The 20,128-nt window shown below is 36.3% G+C and overlaps 2 protein-coding genes across 3 annotated transcripts; both read left to right on the plus strand.

Annotated features, from left to right (window-relative positions):
* Nucleotides 1–2,335: 2,335 nt before the first annotated feature.
* Nucleotides 2,336–6,002, plus strand: LOC117612111 (serine/threonine-protein phosphatase PP1-like). The gene is made up of 4 exons (XM_034340857.1): nucleotides 2,336–3,031; nucleotides 4,037–4,596; nucleotides 4,683–4,901; nucleotides 5,585–6,002. Exons 1-4 carry the CDS (start codon nucleotides 2,857–2,859, stop codon nucleotides 5,606–5,608), a joined length of 978 nt encoding a protein of 325 aa, XP_034196748.1. The 5' UTR covers nucleotides 2,336–2,856; the 3' UTR covers nucleotides 5,609–6,002.
* Nucleotides 6,003–13,642: 7,640 nt separating this feature from the next.
* Nucleotides 13,643–17,224, plus strand: LOC117637889 (probable inorganic phosphate transporter 1-3). 2 transcript variants are annotated; one of them, XM_034372942.1, is made up of 2 exons: nucleotides 13,643–13,857; nucleotides 15,454–17,224. In XM_034372942.1, the coding sequence occupies exon 2, from the start codon at nucleotides 15,501–15,503 to the stop codon at nucleotides 17,109–17,111; it is 1,611 nt and encodes a 536-aa protein (XP_034228833.1). In that variant the 5' UTR covers nucleotides 13,643–13,857; nucleotides 15,454–15,500; the 3' UTR covers nucleotides 17,112–17,224. The 2 variants fall into 2 exon arrangements, with proteins under 2 accessions (XP_034228833.1, XP_034228839.1); XM_034372948.1 differs by lacking the exon at nucleotides 13,643–13,857 and adding an exon at nucleotides 14,795–15,254.
* Nucleotides 17,225–20,128: the final 2,904 nt, after the last annotated feature.

Genomic DNA, 20,128 nt, shown 5'->3' on the forward strand with positions numbered 1-20,128 from the left:
CACATGAAATCCTGGTCAATGGGGCAAAGTGGGTCACTTTAACTTTAAAGGGGTAGAGTGAGATTTGACTAATATTTTAGGGAGCATTTTTGCTCACCACTTTAACTCAAGGTGTACTCTCACTACTATTTTAAAAGAGTGCTGCTATTTCCACCCACTTGTCTTATTTTCCCACCCACCTTATTTTTAAAATTTTAAAGATAAATTTACTTCTTTATAAAATGACTTATAAGGACTTAGGGAAAAAAAAAACATTAAAACCAATTATAAAAAAAAATGAGAAAAAGAGAATAAATAAAAAAACTAAAAAGATTAACCCCACCTCACCCCATCATCTTTCGCTTCGCCTCCACCAATGCACCCCTCATTCTTCTCTATTTTCCCTCTTTGTTTCTTTAACAGTCACCACCACACAATCAAAAGATCCCAAGCAGATCCCCCCCTAAATTTTCAGTATTAATAATATGAAAGGACCTTTAACTGAGATTTGAATCAGCCAACAATTCTAGGCTCTCAAAGTATGCACCTCACAACAGAGAGAGAGAGAGAGAGAGAGAGAGAGAGAGAGAGAGAGAGCAACATCTGGGTTGAGTTCTGTGACTAGGGTGCTGGGCTGTGGGATGTGAATTTGATGGTTGGGGTGTGTTGAAATTGGTGGGGAGGGGATCGGGTAAAACAGAGAGAAAGAGTCTGTATTTTTAGTATTTTATATTGTTTATTAATTAATTAATTAATAATATATTATTATTTATTTGGTGGGTGGGAAGATAATGGGTATTTTAGGAATAATGGTAGGTAGAAAGATAAAATTGTGTTTTTAAAAAATTATATAGTGGGTAGAAAAATAAGATGGGTGGAGAAATAAAATATGAGGGTGGAAATAGCAGCATTCATTTAAAATCTTGACACCTGCCCATGTGTATAATAAATTATTTTTAAATCTTTTAAGTATTTAAAATCATAAAAAAATATTAAAAAATATTTATTAGTAAAAAAACACTTTCTCCTCTCTCCCCATCCCCTTCCCCCTTCCCGTTCCTGACCCACACACAACCCCAGACACCCAATTCTCTACAACTACCACCCACCCAACACACATATACATAATAGTATCCTTGAATTGAAATTAATTAGCTACATTTGAGACTCTTGAAAATAAGATTTCAACGAAAGCATCCAAACCTTTTTTTTTTTTTTTTAAAAAAAAATTTATAAAAAAACATTTCAATGAAAGTAAGTTTTGGAAAAAAAATCCTAACTTCTGGTGAGAAATGAGAAAGGGAGGTATGTTTCAAGATCCCCTGCAGTGGTAAGAGGAGAGCTTACGAATTCCAAGCTCGGCTTAAATCTAAATGAGATTTCATATCCGAAGCCGAAAAAGCAACGAACGGAGACAAACATGAAGTCACCACGTTTGACTGCGGTGCTAAGGTTAGGAAATCTGGGCACGAAGAGATCACATATTACTTGTTGCATAACAGCCACAACGACGGCGAAAACACCGAGAAATGGTGGCTGGGTTTGATGAAGGGGTATAGGGCATCTAGGTTGGGTTGGGTTGGATTGGATTTGGGGATGGCAACGGGTCTGGTAGGGGCTGGGTATGACAATACCCGACCCATCCCCGTTTATTAGGTTTCGAGGAATCCCCGTCCCCGTCCCCGTCCCCGTCCCTGTCGGAGGACTATCTCCCATACCCGCCCCGAATCCCCAATTTTTTTGCATAAAAAAATATTATTCATACATTTTAACATTTAGTTTCATATTACATTATCATTCAACACATCTAAATTAACTATAAAATTCAACTCAACTATTCAAAATCACATCAATATGAAATTCCATAGAAAATTAGGAAGAATTAGGAGAGGGAAGTTAACTTAGGGTTAAACATAAATATTATAATTATATATTTATTTATTTAAATATAAACATATATATTTTCGGGTCAGGTTCCGGGATGGGGACGCCAATACCATCCCCTCCCCATACCCGTCGGGGATTTTTTAAGTTCGGGAATTCCCGTACCCGATATTCATTTAGCCCCAAAATCTCCCCCCGTTAGGGTCGGGAACCCGACGGGGACCCGCTCCTACGGGAATTTTTGCCATCCCTAATTAGATTGGGTCGGGAAGGGGAAGAGAGAATGAGAGAGTTTTTTAATGTTATTTTATTTTTTTTTATGGTTTTAAATAATTTTTTAAAAGACTTATAAGTATATTATTAATTGTGGTTTACACATGTACATGTGTCAAGTTTTTAAAATAGTGATAAGAATACACATTGAGTTAAAATAGTGAACAAAAATGCTCACAATGTTTCAAGAGATACTGTAGCAATTAAACCTTTAAAAAATAAGTGGGAGAGAGAAAAGAGGTATGATGAACTTACCGCCGTGTGTGTGCGTGTGAAATTGCTGTGCTGCCGCATAAGTGCTCACTGACCCAGTTTCATAGTTGTTTTCTCGAAATTGGTGGCCTTCTGCATCATCTCTCTGGTTTGTTAGGGGTCCATATTCCGCACTCACAAACCCACTTTTCCCCTCTCATTCATTCCCTGCTCTCCACTTTCTTCTCCAAAGAAACAAAGATTTCAAGGAATATATTCTTTGCTTTTTATTTCAGTGTGCACCATTCGTTTTTCTAAAGCTCAAGAAGGAACCCAAATCCCCTCCCTATCCATTTTGATTTAAAGCTCACAGTCCCTCTAACTTTTCTGTTTTTTCCTCTAAAGAATGAAAGTCTTTGGGGCTCTAGAAGGCCAGAGCACTGCTCTTTATTCTTATACTTGGGCTTTGCTTTTCGGGTTTGCTTTGTTCTCTGCTTGTTGAAAGATTTCATTTTTGTTAGGGGCGAGATGGAACCTGGTGTTCTTGATAGTATAATTAATAGGCTTCTTGAAGTTAGAGGGAGACCAGGTAAACAAGTGCAGCTCCAGGAGGCTGAGATAAGGCAACTTTGTTTTGTATCCAAGGATATTTTCTTGAGGCAGCCTAATCTTTTGGAGCTTGATGCTCCTATCAAGATTTGTGGTATTTTTACATGAATCCCATATTCTCCTTTGTCTTATATTATTTCTAATTTGCTTTTTGTTTGGTGGGTTGATAAATTTTGAGTTTGAATATGAAAACTCTGTTCTGGGTATAAATAAATAGTAGTCTGCTTGTGCTGGGTATGGATAATTTTTATTGGCTTGAAATGGGTTATGATCAAATCTGAAGATTAATAAGTTGTGTTCCATTCCATCATAAAGTGATTAACAATCTTGCTAAAATATGTCATCTTTATGCTCAATTCTCGACTAAAGGGAAGAATCACATGGCTGCGAAGATCTTTGAAAACTCTGAAAACTTAGGATTCATATTGGATTCGAGATGTATGGACACTAGTAAATGCCTAGTGGTATCTTTTGATAATGCTCTATTGTTCGTCTTCTGTGTATTTTTCTTTCCTGTAAAACCTTTTCTTCTGTCTACTTTATTACTATTTGACTTTCAATTTGTTTAAGCACTATACAACGTTGAGCTATGGAAAGGTTAAGGCCTTGAGGGCTTGGGAATATTTGCTGGCCAATTACCACTACTAACCACAACCCTATAACTTCAATTCTTTTTGTGTTCCCTAGTTGGCGTAGGGATATTCTTCTCCCTGGAGAGCAGAGGTCTATATGGATGTTATGTCAACACCACTAGAAACTCTACAAAACAAACCCCCCTCCCCCAAACTGTAGTGTAATTTGTGTTCCCTAGTTGGCGTAGGGATATTCTTCTCCCTGGAGAGCAGAGGTCTATATGGATGTTATGTCAACACCACTAGAAACTCCACAAAACAAAACCCCCTCCCCAAAACTGTAGTGTAATTTTTGAAATCCTCCAGTGTAGGGTTGTTATATCTTGTGCAGCTGAAATCGTGCATGGGATGAGTTCTTGATAATTTCAGTCGTAATCTGTTTATCTATCTGTAATTACATCTTTCTATATTATTAAAACAGCAATTCTTATTATCTGTCTTCACGTGAGTTTCTTAATGTCACCCAGGTGATGTCCATGGTCAGTATTCAGATCTTCTGAGGCTTTTTGAGTTTGGCGGATTACCTTCTCACTCCAACTACTTGTTCTTGGGGGATTATGTTGATCGTGGGAAGCAAAGCCTTGAAACCATATGCCTTCTCCTTGCATATAAAATAAAGTATCCAGAGAATTTTTTCCTTCTGAGGGGCAACCATGAATGTGCTTCAATAAACCGAATATATGGGTTTTTTGATGAGTGTAAACGAAGATTTAATGTCAGACTCTGGAAAGTATTTACAGAATGTTTCAACTGCCTTCCTGTGGCAGCTCTCATTGATGAGAAAATTCTCTGCATGCATGGCGGACTATCTCCTGAGTTAAACAATTTAAATCAGATTAAGAGTTTACAGCGACCTACTGATGTCCCAGACAGTGGTTTGCTATGTGATCTCCTGTGGTCTGATCCTAGCAAAGACATTCAAGGTTGGGGACCAAATGAGAGGGGAGTTTCCTTTACCTTTGGTGCTGATAGGGTGACCGAGTTTCTTCGGAAGCATGATCTAGATTTAATTTGCCGAGCTCACCAGGTCTTATATATCTTTTAATTTGAGAATTTTCCAAAATCACACAACCAAGAGTGTCTTCCACTGACTGGATATCATTTAATTTTCAGGTTGTCGAAGATGGATATGAGTTCTTTGCCAACAGACAACTTGTGACAATATTTTCAGCACCTAATTACTGTGGTGAGTTTGACAATGCTGGGGCAATGATGAGCGTGGATGAGTCTCTTATGTGCTCTTTCCAGATATTGAAACCTGCTGAAAAGAAGTCAAAGTTTGGCTTTGGGAGTAGAGCTTCAGCTAAGCCGGGTACTCCAATGAAAGTCAAGGTATGTTCATCTGTCTCACCCAATTTATGAATCTTTTGTTGAGCGTATAATGAGGGCAACATATGTTTACTTGTTTGCAACTGATACAAGAGGAATAGCTAATTATATAGAAATATTTTCCAACTATCATCCATGCTGATTTGAGCACAGAAAAGCACTGTACATCCATAGATGAATGCATCATTCAGTAAACTGTGTTATGGTACCTTGGACCTGTTGCTTGGCTTGCCAAAGAGACCCGGGGCAATTAAGCAAAATAATTTTAATGGGTTGTAAAGAAATACGGTTTCTAAGGCATGGGTACCGATGTGATATCACATCTTGAGTTGCAATTGTAGGTTTGTTCTGTTGAGTCATGTTGTTGTAGAAACATTTCAATTTATGGTCTATGTTACAGGGCATAGGATCTTGCTGTTCTCAGTGGTTCGAGTGTCTGTTTAGATGTTTGGTTGTAAAAAAAAAAAAAAAGAAAAAAAAGAAAAAGGCCCTAGTCTTATTTATTGGTCCCAATGTTCTTGCAAGTATCTAAACTTGGCTGCATTGTGTGTGAGTCCATTGCTTTCCTTCCTTCATGTTTTGGCTGCATTTTGTACTGGAATTTTTATTTATGCTTTCATGAACCTTCACTTTATAATTGACACTTGCATGCCTTGTTAAAATGTGTTTTTTTCTTTTTCTTCCAGTCGTTTCATGGTGCAGTGGCGTAAGGTATTGTGATATGAGATCCTGAAGAAAATATCTGCCCTAGGTTGGACATAGGTAATAAGGTTGCAATTTTAGAAGTCCTGATTGCTTTCAACACAAGGGACAAACACAATTTAGCAAATTCCTTCAGCTAGGAAGAGTGCGGAAGATCTTCCGTGGAGAATCTGCCATCATATGAAGTGAGACTGTAAAACCTTCCATGTAAGAGTGGGGAAAGTTGGAAAAAGAGTTAGGTTGAATCATTTCTTTCTTTTTTTGGTTATTTGGGTCTTGCATTTCCATATTAAATAATAACAGTTTACAGTTGTAAGACTCACTGTCAGTATTCTCCTCTTTGTTCAATCTGTCTATTAAACATAGAACGAAAATAAAGTTGAAAGGAAATTTGGGATTGAATTGTTTGTTGTGTATTTTGAAGATATAAAAGTCCTACATTGAAAACTTAACTAAATAAATTATAATTTATAGTAAATAGTTTCACTCTTAATAATATCGAGATCTTTTGTGATAAAATTTTACATCTATCGGATTTTATAGATTGTTAATTTGGGGACAGTATCGGTGTTAGTTGTCAAGCGCGAAAGCACGTGCGAAGAGAGGCTAATCATATATATATATATATATATATAAAATAACTCTACCAAATCAGATGCGAAATACGTCGAATATCATAAAGTTGTTGATAAACACAATAAAATGATAGAGCTGATTGAGTTGGCCGACTTAGTGGGGCCGGCCCAATGCCAATACACTCTTGAGCAAGAGGAATAATGGGGCTACTTGGGCTTCCCTTGGCTTTTACTTGGTCACATCTTAAGGAAGGTAACAAAGAACAATGAACTGACTAGCCTAAGCAGGAAGACTGAGAAGACCTTGTATATCACATAAATAATATTATTTTGTTATTTCAAACCAATCACGTTCTGTTAAGCTGATAGCACTATTTTCTCATAAGGTTTTTGGTCCAAATTTTCCTTTTGATCCATCAATCCTAATCTACACGACTTATACTTTGAACCGCGGACCACAAAAAGTTATGATCAAAGTCTTGTGATAAAGACTCCATTGATTCCTTGATGGACCACTTTCATTTCAAATTGTATTCGGCCTTTCATTCTGGAAGAAAAAAATGAATTATTCCGAGCTTGTATTGTTCTGATGGGGATTCTTTAATGGTATGTGATGCCTTTTTGACTTAATGTAGTAGATCAAGTTGACTTGGCCAAACCCCATATTGGCTTTGCCCTCTTCCTCATGCATTGCTTTTGGCTTTCATATTCTGTCCCAAATTAGGTGAGTGCTCCTCTAGATGCTTTCTTCTCAGCAACCAAGGGTGGAACTACACCATGAATAGGTGGGCTATAGCGTAGTGCAATGTTTGGGAAAAATAAAATTTAGTACTAACTTTAAGACATTACACCTCAAATAACAAAAATTAGCCTAGCCCGCTCAAGCAAAAATTAGTCTATTTTATCCAAGCAGATCTCCAGTTAGCCATATATATTTCAGAGATTTCAAACTTTTTCTCTTATGAATGAAATTTTATTTAAATCTTATCCATATAAGAAATGATAGCTCACCCCTATAAAAATTTATGATTCTGCCCTTATCAACGACATCAAACTGAATCAAGTTATTGTCAGGTGATTTGATTAAGTGAACGATTCTCACGTTAACCTAGCACTACATTGTGGAATTGGAATTGAAATTGGACCTAAACGATTTGGATTTTAAGTCAACAATTCAAACTCTCTAGATTTCTTTGTTGGGTTTGGGATTGTTGTGGCAACTTTTTTGTGCTGTGCTCGAATCTTATCTATAGCTATATCGCATACTGGATGTCTTTTTGGATTGTGGTGCATTGTGACACTGCTTGACTAATTAATATGCTTTTTGTACAAAAGATTAACAACCTATTATCCCAATTTTTGGTAAGATAAAATTATAGGAAAGGAATTGGATATGAGGAAATTTGATTCCTGAGACATGGTGTAAAACGTTGGAATTAAGGAATTTTTTTTTTTTAACAAAATAGATTTCTTTTTTCTGTTGATACAAGTGAAATTGGGGGAGGGAGAAATCGAATATAGGACCTCATATGCAAGAGTAAGTACTCTTATTCTTAACCCACCTAATTATTTGATGTTGTAAAGCTCTTAGATACTGCGTTCAATCCACATTGTTTGTGGGAGTAAATATTTTCGTCTCCAATCACAACACGCTACGTGGAAAAGAAAATTATCTTTTAAATTAGTTAATTGAACCAGTTTATCTGGCCAATTAATTAATAGGGATAAATATCTTAATTAATATGATATTATCTTTATTTAATAAGATAATATCATTAATTCAGATATTATCATAATAAAGAGAAGATAATATCGTTAATTCAGATCTTATCATAATAAAGAGAAGATAATATCATTAAATCAGATATAATCTTCAATAAAGAGATATAATCAAGTCTGACTCGATCCCTACGAACTTGGGTAGAGAATAAACTCAGCATATTCTCTACAAAACCCTAGCCTCGAGGCTCCTATAAATACACGACCTCATTCATCATTCAATCTACATCTAAATCTACATCTAAACTTACTCCTAATACCCGAGAAAAATACCCGAAGCTCTCTCTCCACTCTCCACATTTTCTTCACACGGTTCCGGCCACCACACACGGCTCGGCAGCCCTTTCACACACTGCTCGGCCGCTCAGTTCACACACGGCTCATTCATGATATCTAAATCTACATCGGAGGGCTGTTGGCCAACACCTGAATGTGGTCTATTTACTCCAATCTTTTTTACCGAAATCAAGGAAGAGAGAAAAAAAAAAATCGAAAGTTGAAGGATTTAAAAACAAATATTCTCCATTTAACAAAAGTTTGCACAAACATTGTCATTATCATCTTCATTTAACAAAAGTTTTTTTATAAAATAAAGATGATAGTGACAATGCAGATTTAACGCGGTATCTAAGAATCTTATAACGTCAAATGATAGGCAAAAGCATGCCAGGCTCTTATTATTGAACTTTAATGTTTTGGACTATGTTCAAGTTGTTATGTAGTAGAGATAGAATGCATGATCTCGACACCTATCGACTCCATCCTTGTCATTTCAAGACCCTTACCAAATTTTAACCTACATAATAATTTCATTATGAAGTCCAGATTAACAGACTCATCCATAACCTCAGCGTTTTCCCCCTACCCTCCTCATCAATCTATTATATTTTGAGTCCGATTTTACTCACCATCCTTAACTCATGTGCATTATTCATTTTTCTAAACGGAACTAGTAACAATTTACTAGCTCTCTTTGTTGTTAAATAAATATTTTTTTAGTAAGTTTTTATATTAAAAATTATAAAATAAAATCAAAATAAATTTAAAAAACCTAACAATTTGAAAGGGAAAAAAAAGCATTTATCCCCTACCCAAAATGTTGTGATTTCTCTCTCTTAATATATTGGGGGAAAAAACCTCCTTGGCTTATTTGTCGTACGCGTTAATTCATGTTTGGTGGGCCTATCCACAGCAAAGAGGTGGGGAATTGATGTTTGGCACAACTTTTTTTTATATTCTTTTTCATGTCGAAACGAGAAAATTGATATTTGAAAGAGATGGTTTTAATTTGATATTTGCTTATGGGAAAGTAAAATCTTCTTCTCTCGTCAGTTTGGTTGACCCTTTTAATTAATTTATTTCCAGGAATTTTTAGTAGGTGGTCCTTTTGATGAGCATCCAAATATATAGTGCTTGCAGTTAGTTGACTTTTTTGTAATGGCCGTCTGGTTATAGTTTTTTTAGCTGAATTATAAATGCAATTCAAGAATTTTTAAATAGAAAAAAAGAAGAGACATGTAGTGCTTGCAGTTTACCAACTTGGTGTGCTTAAAGACCTTATAATCAATTTCATATTATGCCCCCAATTTTGCAGTTTAATTTCAACATTTTGCAGATACCTACATATTATATAGTTGATATTTTATTTTTTGTACAAAATAAATAATGGTTGACATTGTTGGCACCAATTTTAAATTCACTCAGAGATTGAAGAACAAAATATTATATACTCATGTATCCTCCTGAACCAGCCAAACATATAAATAAAACTAAAATTTGCTTTTTGACTTTTAATTCCTCCGTCATCAGGCAACCAAAGATTCAGAAATGTTTCCCAACATCTTTTCATTCCGCCGTATTCCATCCATTGCTGAGTTCAGCCCACAGGAAAAAAATACAAACAAACAAACAAAGAAATAAAAACGTAACGTATTCCTTGAAAAAGGAGATAACAACACCACAAGCGTACGCGACGTTGGCAATGGCAACACCTCCAAGGATTTGCATATTGTCATCAACTCTCTCTCTCTCTCTCTCTCTCTCTCTCTCTCTCTCTCTTAAGATACAAATCTTTTGTTATGACTTTGGCATTGTGACTTTATTTTAGCTTAAGTTGAGCTTCCTCCAGTGTGCGTCGGGCATTGTTGAAACATATTGAACACTTAATTTGAAATCATCTATGTTAATTCTTATTACCCAACACCACAAAAAAATCTCTATTCAAAAATCCGTTCTTCTAAAAAAAATTTAGTCAAATCGATAATTGTTGAAACATATTATAAGAAAATAGATAAATCAATTGAAATTTCATAATAATGATTTAATGTTTAAATGGTGTCTGATTTGATTGAAATTTTTTTTTCAAGAATGATGGTTGAATTAAGATTTTTTTTTTTTTTTTTTTTAAAACACAGGATATATAGTCTAAACTATAAAGGGTAGAGAGGATTAACTCACACACATATTACTAAGGTGTTATAGGGGTTCGAACATAAGACCACTCTATATATAAATCAAGGTATTTTTTTATTGGACTAGACTCCGTTAGCTGGACAGTACATGTGAAGACTTGAATAATTAATAATGTAATATGTGCTACATAATTAATAGTCTGGAAATACAATATGTAGAATTTTCCGCATAAGAACAATATTGATACACACACTCTCCTGTAAAAAGCGTTACCAATACCACAGAAAATTATGCGGCCAATGCAATGCAATTCCATTGTAACATCAGACTTCCACCCTCTGATCATATATAGATTCAATGCTGATCATGCATGGGCAGTGATAATCAAAGGGCAACCTACAAGTCATAGGCACTTTCACTTTCTTGGTTAGCTGGAACTAGTCCTCTATGATTCCTACGAATTCCTTAATACAATTTTACACAAGTTATTAGGTTATTACGTGCTAGGAATAGTGTTCATCAAGTTTGTCAACTATAGGCACGCATTTTACATGTACCCTATAAAATTCAGCCTACGATTATTATATTAGCACCAAAAACAACAAAAAATTAATTGTGGCTGTTTTGCAGTGATTTTCATTGACCTTGTTTTGAAGATCACCTGTATGCAGACAGTGCAACCATTTTCATACTATAAAAGATTTAATATACAACTAGTTTTGCTAGATCTGTATATATGTAGATGGGTTGCCTTGCATATATAGGTTTTTAAAAATGAAAATAGACATTATTAAATTTTAATTATCTTCGAGACTTTGAAGACCATAAATTACGTACTAGTACTTTAAGCTTGTATGTGGAGGATAACTTCCTCGCACTGGGTTTTTGCCCTTTTTTTTCTTTGTATGTCACTCTTCACGTAAAGTGACGCTTATTTCAAGTCACACTCACGTGATGAGAGAGATAATGTAGAGAAGAGAATAAAAACCGGGGGCATGTACCCTATTGTGAAAAAACATAGGTTGGTGGGTGGTGTTAGAGGAGAGAGTGGACGGCCATTCATGTTGTGAAGGGGTCAGTCGAGTGGCTAACTTACTAGACCCGCAACAATGCACTGCACATTGGATTTAGGCTGATACGATTAAGCCCTGCTGTATGCACCGCTGTCCAAATAAAAGATTAAGCTTATATATAAAGCCTATAAGATTCTGCGTCATTCATTAGGTCATGGATAAATCGTTATCATCCAGAAGTTTACAGTCGGTCAATGGTGGACATATAAATTTATATTTAATACTAACGGCTAATCCTATTTTATATGAGCATGTTGTATCAATTATATATAATTAAGATGCATTGTCATTTCACTTGTAGATGTGAGCAATAAGACAGTGTGTTCGTTGTTTTGCACTCGAGTTCGATACTCCTTCCCATCTATTATAAGGTAGTTTAAGATATCACTGTATCACAAAAAGATGCAGTGCCACTCATTTGAGTATGGTTATGCACTTGCAAGAAAAACTCTAGGCAAAAGACTTGGTGACTTCTGCTAGGCTAGCTTCCTTTGATGCGATTGCTACCAACTCCCTAAACTTAGTTCCATCAAACCGTTTTATACGTTCACCTTGAAAATATCCATATACTTGTTTTTGTTTTTGTTTTTTTAATTTTTTAAATACGTATGATTTGATGAGAGGTCTCAATATATACCATCAATCATTTTCTAGGAAAAATGTTTGAGGTTTCCCTCTTGTGGGCTCCCCCCTCAACGTTTTTCATAGTCCTTGGATGTCAGTCTTTGTATACGGTCTGGTTGTAAGTTGCTTGGAAATTGTTGGCAAACATCAGATAGGAATTTCTCATTTGCCACTTCAATACTTGTGACAGTTGTGTAAATTAAACAAGACCTACTTAAACAACCCAAATTATAATTTAATATGTATGCAAACATTTTTAAGGTTGTGTTTGGTTTTACCATTTGTTCCATGTTTTTGTTCTCTTATATACAGGCGGAGAACAAAAACCAAAGATAAGATTAATATTTGTTACCAGCTGGTTGAGAAACTGTCTGTACAAGTAACAAAAACCCATCATGTCCGACAAATAGAGGTGATATAGGGCTTTTGCCTTGGGCCCTTTCTGAGTATTTTCGACTCTGTTTTTTTTAAAACTGAATTGGCTTGGCTCACTAACTTTGGTCTGGTTCCATTCATTATTTCTATTGTCACAGTTTATTCAAAAATGGAAGTCACTTCATGTTGCACTCCTAAAGGCAAACACACGTGACATGACACACCTCTAAATATGGTCCCCAATAGAAATAATGAATGGAAGTAGAACCACTTGTAAAAAGGTGCCTAGACTTTTCAAGTTCAATCCTTAAACCAAAAAGCAATTTAATTACGTGGTTTCCTATCTTCCAAACACTTAATTAGTTAATGATCTTTGTCAACGGGATTTAATTCAATGGAAAATGGCCTTCATTTATAGACCAATGATCTCAAATTCGAATCTCCAAAATACCAATGTGTGTGAAAATCTCCCCTCTCTCTTCCTAACTTTTGACATGAGTTAAAAAGTCCTTTTCGAGTTACGCATTTCCTTTTACATGAATTAAAACATGACTTGCATGAAATCCGGCAAGAAATTATTTTTAAAAAGAGCATTATAAGATGACGACGATGGAATTAATATTCTGATTTGGAATACCAAGTTTCCCTCCTACTCTTCCATTATTATATGCAACTTGGTAAGAGCAAGCAACCCAATTCAAAATATAATGGAATGGCTTGACACTAGGCTTCCTTTTTGCTACCATTGCATCGGCTTCTGGCCTTATTCTTTTGTGACTTATACTCCAATGATTGATTTGTATCTTTTGCCTTCATCACAACCATGCTTAATCTATTTTTTTCTTCCATAGCTAATGGTTTTACCAAGTGGTTAACAGTATTCAGTTTTGCATTCGAAGTTCCGTGTTTAATTACTCTCTCTCTTTTTTTTTTGTACAAAATAAAAGAACTTACAAAGACGATGCCCTAGAGTTCCCAACATTCCGTACATCAAAATAGATATTAACTATTAAGTACTACACTAAAAAGAAAATTAGAAAACCAGGCACAAGGGGCTGTAAAAAGTTACGTCCTATATTTGCTAAAAGATCTGCAATTACCCCTCTAATAAAATTGATGTTGACAATCTTTGGAAACTTGTAATTACAATATAAATAACCAGGGAAATGCCAAAGAAGAAACCGTGTGGTTATTTCTAAGATAAGAAGTAAGAGATAGAGAGAGACTTTGTTAAAGAGTTGACCGGAGAAGCTGCGCCAGCAATTGAAGCCAAGTATATGCCTAAAGATGCTAGAATTGATTCTAAGGTCAGTGACCCTTTAAATAGTCAGCTACTTTGCTCATTAATATCCACGCCATAACCCAACAGCACGACAACATCTTCTTCTCCCTCCTCCAAATGCTAAGTTCAAGAAGCAGGTAAGTTCCTGCAATCTCTGTTTTCTCTTGATTTGTACCTGTAAAATTTTCAGACTTTGATGCATGAAATGAAATGAAAGCCTACAAGTTAAGTTCCATGTTTTTCGGAACTGGTTTCTTAATTTGGAAATTAGGACCACTTAAAAGTAGATAGACTTTTACTTTTTCAAGGTAAAAGGTGATCATCATGGTAGGGCAGCCCCTTGATCTTCCATTGGAAGTTGAGGGTTTATGTATCCAACCAGAGGAGGTTGCCCATATCACACTAAGGCTCTACTTTTAAGGGCTGTTTTTAGCCTCTGTGTTCCTGAATTTTTAGGAAAAACATGCTTCAAATGTTTCTTTTCATTGGCTCAACCAAGAAAATAATACCATAATTAGAACAAATGCTCATGAACCAGAGCTTGCTTGTTCTGAGCACACTTGGGGTCTGCCTTGTCCAGAAAAACTTGTGTGAAACTGCTATCTCCAGTCGGTCAACGACGTTATGCCACATGTGATAACTTTTTCACTTGACATACTGTAATTGAACAGATATAGCAAAACAGTGTTATCTTCGTTCCACACGCGTTTCTCCTGCCTTGTCCCACATGCACCATACTTCAAAATATTTCTTCAATTAGGACCGACTCCTTGGAAATTTTGAAACTTCCTCAGTTCTGATTTGTTTTTTTTTTTCACACAAATGATATGAATTCCAGTTTCTGGACCAAAAAATATGTGGTGTTTGTTTCTCTGTCTGTGTTTTTTCTCTTGTTCAATTAAAGCCATTCATGGAGTAAGCTTGCAACTGGCAAGTTAGCCCCATATGGCAGGCCCTTGATGTTCCCCTATCTGTCTTCATTCATTCAAATCCCATAAAACCTACCATTTAATTTCTGTAAATAAAAAATACTTTGTCGATTCTTCCTCCCTTTTTTTAAGTATATTTATTTTGTTTTGATATGAAAAAGTCTACGTACATTATGGAATGAGAAACTTTTATCTTTAGTACAATAATTGAAAAGTTAGGATACGTCACTTCTGGATGACGTTTTGAATCGAATTTGAAAAACAAAAATATATCTGTTTAAAATTAAAAAAAAAAAAATTACTCCTCCTTTGAAGTCGATAGTCAACCACAGTCAATTTGCCAAAACGCTATAAACAAAACCAGCGGTGCAAGTACTACAATACAAAGTTACAAACAAAAAATGGCCTGCGTGAGCGGAGCCAAGTAGTTGGTCCATCGATTCCATCGATGCAGACCCGCAGACTGCAGTGAATAAAAACAAGCATTTCCTTTGAAAATTCAACATCCTGCTCCCCTTTATGTCAAAGCGATTACAAGCTAGAAGAAAACTTGGTTGCCTTATTCACAGTAACACGTAGTCATGAGCTAATTTTTCCTCTAAGTGGTTGGTTCCCATGTCATGTCTTTCTTTCCTGCTTCTAGAAAGTTATGATTTTGATTGATCTGGGGTCACCAAAAAATGATGGGAATTTTATTCTATTTATTATTTATTATTTATCATATGGTCAATTAAGTTACAGAAACAATATGTTTCTTGTATTTTCTTGCTTCTGATGCAGTGATTATTGATTTTTCATATGCAGAACAATTTAATTTTCAGTGGACTGTTGGAGGCAATTACTAGCAAGCGATGGCTAAAGAGCAATTGGGAGTGCTTAATGCACTCGATGTGGCCAAGACTCAGTTGTACCATTTCACTGCAATTGTGATTGCAGGAATGGGGTTTTTTACCGATGCTTATGACCTGTTCTGCATTTCCTTGGTCACGAAGTTACTCGGCCGCATATACTACACGGACCTAAACCAGCCAAAGCCGGGCACATTGCCTCCCAATGTGGCTGCTGCTGTTAATGGTGTGGCTCTATGTGGCACCTTAGCAGGCCAGCTCTTTTTTGGTTGGCTTGGTGACAAATTGGGTCGTAAAAAGGTCTATGGGATCACCCTTGTTCTCATGGTCCTATGCTCCGTTGCATCAGGACTTTCATTTTCTGATCACCCAAAGGGTGTGATCACCACTCTTTGCTTCTTCCGGTTTTGGCTTGGATTTGGCATTGGTGGTGATTATCCCCTTTCAGCTACAATCATGTCTGAGTATGCCAACAAAAAGACTCGCGGGGCGTTTATAGCCGCGGTGTTTGCGATGCAAGGATTCGGGATTTTGGGTGGTGGGATTGTGGCTTTGATTGTGTCAGCCGCGTTCGATCACAGTTTCAAGGCTCCTGCATACTCTGTGGACAGAGCTGCTTCTCTTGCGCCTCAAGCTGACTTTGTTTGGCGTATCATTTTGATGGTTGGAGCTCTCCCTGCTGCTCTAACTTACTACTGGCGTATGAAAATGCCCGAGACAGCTCGGTACACAGCCCTTGTGGCCAAAAACGCCAAGCAAGCTGCATCAGACATGTCTAAGGTGTTGCAAGTTGACCTTGAAGCTGAAGAGGAAAAACTAGAGAAAATGACTCGAGAGAAATCCAATACCTTTGGTTTGTTCACCAAGCAATTTGCTCGTCGCCATGGTCTTCACTTGCTTGGCACCACTTCCACTTGGTTCTTGCTAGACATTGCCTTCTACAGCCAAAACCTTTTCCAAAAGGACATCTTCAGCGCCATTGGGTGGATCCCGAAAGCAGAGAGCATGAATGCAATTCATGAGGTTTATAGAATTGCAAGAGCACAAACACTCATAGCAATGTGCAGCACTGTCCCTGGATACTGGTTCACTGTCTTCTTCATTGATTACTTGGGCAGGTTTGCAATCCAGTTGATGGGTTTCTTCTTCATGACAGTGTTCATGTTTGCATTAGCAATTCCTTACCACCACTGGACCTTGAGGCCCAACAGAATTGCATTTGTTGTCATCTACTCATTCACCTTCTTTTTCGCTAATTTTGGACCCAATGCCACCACATTTGTTGTGCCAGCTGAGATTTTCCCAGCAAGGTTGCGGTCTACGTGTCACGGTATATCAGCTGCAGCTGGGAAGGCTGGGGCTATTGTTGGAGCATTTGGGTTTTTGTATGCAGCACAGAGCAAGGACCCTACAAAGACTGATGCAGGGTACCCACCTGGTATTGGTGTGAAGAATTCTCTAATTATGCTTGGTGTGATCAACTTTTTCGGCATGGTGTTTACTCTGTTGGTGCCAGAATCCAAGGGAAAATCACTTGAAGAGCTGACTGGTGAGAATGAAGACGAAGAGGGGGCAGAGCAGCAGGCCAATTCTACTAGAACTGTTCCAGTTTGATGGGGTCGTTTAATCAAAGCTTTGTGAATTTACAATGGTTTTTATTTACTTTATTTGTAATGCAATAAAAATAATTTTTAGATATATATATATATATATATATGCTTGTGGAAGCCTAATTGCAGAAGCTATTGTATCGTGTTTTCGATTTGTTTCGATTGTGTATGTTGTTTATTTGTACGATTTTTATTTTGTTCTGTTTTGAAATATATCTCCACCTCTTTTTGCTTGCAATTATTTGAACAAGCCTAATGGATATCTTGGAGTTGGGGGAAAGCATATGCAACCTAGTTTGCAAGCCCAAATTTGAACCCATTTCCTTCTGTTTTCTGAATTCAACCAGAGATGCTCGAATATGAAGGATTTTAGTCTAAAACTTTTGTTCAGGGAAAAGTGGTGTAGTTGTTTGTTGCTACCTGCATCTCTTCCTAGACAAAAGCATATATACCCTTCAACCAACGGCAAGACGCAAAATGCAAAAAACTCAGGAAAATATATAGGTGCCCTTCACACAGGTATTTTTTATGATACTAAAGCAAAGTGCAGTGCGACGACCAACTAGCTCTTGGTCTAATGGCTTTTCTTCTCGATGTGAAAGGATTTTACAAGTTCGAATATAAAAATAGTGCAAATACAAACCAATTCTGCAAATGCAAAATTTGATTTAAGTAATGTCTGTCTCCGTCTTCCATTATCCAGAATCTGAGAGATATGATCAAATGACCGGTCTAGTAGTTGTAGTTCATAGCATTCATGATGATATGTCAAACACATGCCGGAATGTTAGAGCCATTTGTGTTGGACCATCTGAAATTGGATTTTTTGTCGCTCCTTCTTGGTTAAGGTTAAACTAGAGTGACACTTCAGGTTTTCTGACCCCAAAAAAGTGACAATGGGGCAGAGTTAAGCTTGAAGTCTTAATTCCAACCCCACATACAATAATTAGAAAACAAAACAACAAAAACTGTGAGACCCTATTCAAGAGGAAGAGAATTTGACTACCAAAAATGATGAAAAATAGGTCAAGATTTGAACGGTTCGGCCGATTTTTTGTCCACAAAAAAATCTGTCTGTTGCATGAATACATTGTATGCATAATTAATATTGGAAGAGGCTAATGTGAAAACAATATTTTGAACCTAATGGCAGCCAAGAAAATGCTTAATTATCGGACTGGTAAACTGGCAAAGTTTAAAACGAGATGGTTTAGACTGTTTTGATGAAAATGGTGGGTAGGATTTCCAGTCATTGACTCTTACCAGCTTTGCTGTACTAGTAGCTAGCTTGGCTTGAAAGGGAAGGTCATCACTTCACTAGGATGACAAGTTGACTAGACAAGTCAAAAAGTTTGGAAAAGAAGGCATGGGGATAAGGAGGAGGATGAGAGAAGGTGCATGTGCATCACTAATTTGAAATTAATTATGTGCCTCACACTACTTAATCATCTAGCAAATCACTTGTAGATATTAATAATGGATTTGAAGGTTCATAACAAATGTATGAAAAGATCTATATAAAGTTAAAATCTTACTAAAAGTTCATCCTTTTGTGTCAAATTGTTATGAGCATTGATGCAAGACATTTTGCAGGCAACGCGGCTGCATTCAGTTCAGTTATTTTCTCGCATGCTCACTTCACTTGGTGACAGATTTGCTTCTAAATCTCTTGGTTCATGTGATTGGGATCGCTTGCTCCCGACACTTAGAAAATACGTAAACATGTTTTTCATGAATGAAATCATTTTTTTCAGATTTGCGTCTAAATCTCTTGGTCCAAAATTGTCTTTGACATGAATGAAATCATCTTTTTCCCCTGTAGAGTAACATGTTAGCTGTAAGCATACACAAAGAAGAAAAGGACATGCTGCAACTTGCAAGCATACCAAGACTCTTTGAGACAACTTGGTTGCATCATCTTTAGACTTGTTAGCTCTTCTTTCAGTTTCGATCCGCATACGAAAATTTTGGATAAAATATATACACTTCCTGCGATATTTTCCTTCACCAAAATTTCAAAACTTGCCAATCTTACATTTGGGAAGCATGTTCTCATTATGTATAACTATAAGTTGGTCCACATAGAAATATTGAAACGCCATCCAACTAGTTCTCTTTCATGTGACATCAGGTCAACAAAAACAACTTTGAAACCACAAATACATGGGTAAGTTACAGCGGCGGTACTACGTTTTGGAGGTCCTAGGTAAACATCCTAAATGAGGCCTTCTACTCTATATGTACATTTATGTGAATTTTTTTTTTCTTTCTGTAAGTTAAAAAAATATTATATGAACTCAAATTCACAATTGTAACATAAAAGAAACAATCAATGTGTAATTTACACAGCAACTTTATAAAATGCATCACTTAAATGTCACTCATTTTTCATTTTCCATTCAAAAATATCAATTAACATAATCAAGTTTTTCTCCCATGTATTTTTCAGTTTCCTAATTGATTCAACTAGTTAATTGATTTAAGTTATAAGTTTTAAAAAAAATTTGGGTCTTTATTGAGTTTTCTCTTTTTTCATTTCGCTTTGTCTGCTTGTGCCCAGGGCCTCTCCTGGTAGGTTAACTTACGTGTAGCTAGGGATATCTTTTTTTCTTTATGATCAGGTTGGTTGAATGAATATAATGACCTCACTTTCGTGAGAACTCAGAAACTTTGGTGGTCCAACTTTTCTTGGCATTCATGAGTTGTTTAAATCTATATGGCTAGCTTTTCTTTTGAAATCGTAGCTTTTTTACTTTGACGTACATATTAATCTGTGCTAAGCATCAAAACACCATGCATGCATGTTTTTCATGCGAATATCTCAATTTAGATGCTTTTTTCTAGACCAAAAGCTTTGCATTTCAATTCAAAAACGTATCAAAAATGTGGTAAGCCTAGCAGGCTTGTCATATTTTTATACCACATTGTGTATTATCTCTCTAATAGAGGTGTAGTCCACCAATACAATGGGACTCACCTCTATTAGAGAGGTGGTACACAATGTAGTATGAAAAATATGGT

This window comes from Prunus dulcis, chromosome 1 (genome assembly GCF_902201215.1).
Source record: "Prunus dulcis chromosome 1, ALMONDv2, whole genome shotgun sequence".
Classification (NCBI taxonomy): domain Eukaryota; kingdom Viridiplantae; phylum Streptophyta; class Magnoliopsida; order Rosales; family Rosaceae; genus Prunus; species Prunus dulcis.

What these genes read in the sequence shown, in the direction of transcription:
- LOC117612111 (XM_034340857.1), top strand. Translation starts at nt 2,857, where the DNA reads ATGGAACCTGGTGTTCTTGATAGTATAATTAATAGGCTTCTTGAAGTT. An exon ending in TGCTCCTATCAAGATTTGTG is followed by an intron (nt 3,032 to 4,036) that starts GTATTTTTACAT and finishes AATGTCACCCAG; the next exon opens with GTGATGTCCATGGTCAGTAT. An exon ending in TAATTTGCCGAGCTCACCAG is followed by an intron (nt 4,597 to 4,682) that starts GTCTTATATATC and finishes TTTAATTTTCAG; the next exon opens with GTTGTCGAAGATGGATATGA.
- LOC117637889 (XM_034372942.1), top strand. Translation starts at nt 15,501, where the DNA reads ATGGCTAAAGAGCAATTGGGAGTGCTTAATGCACTCGATGTGGCCAAG.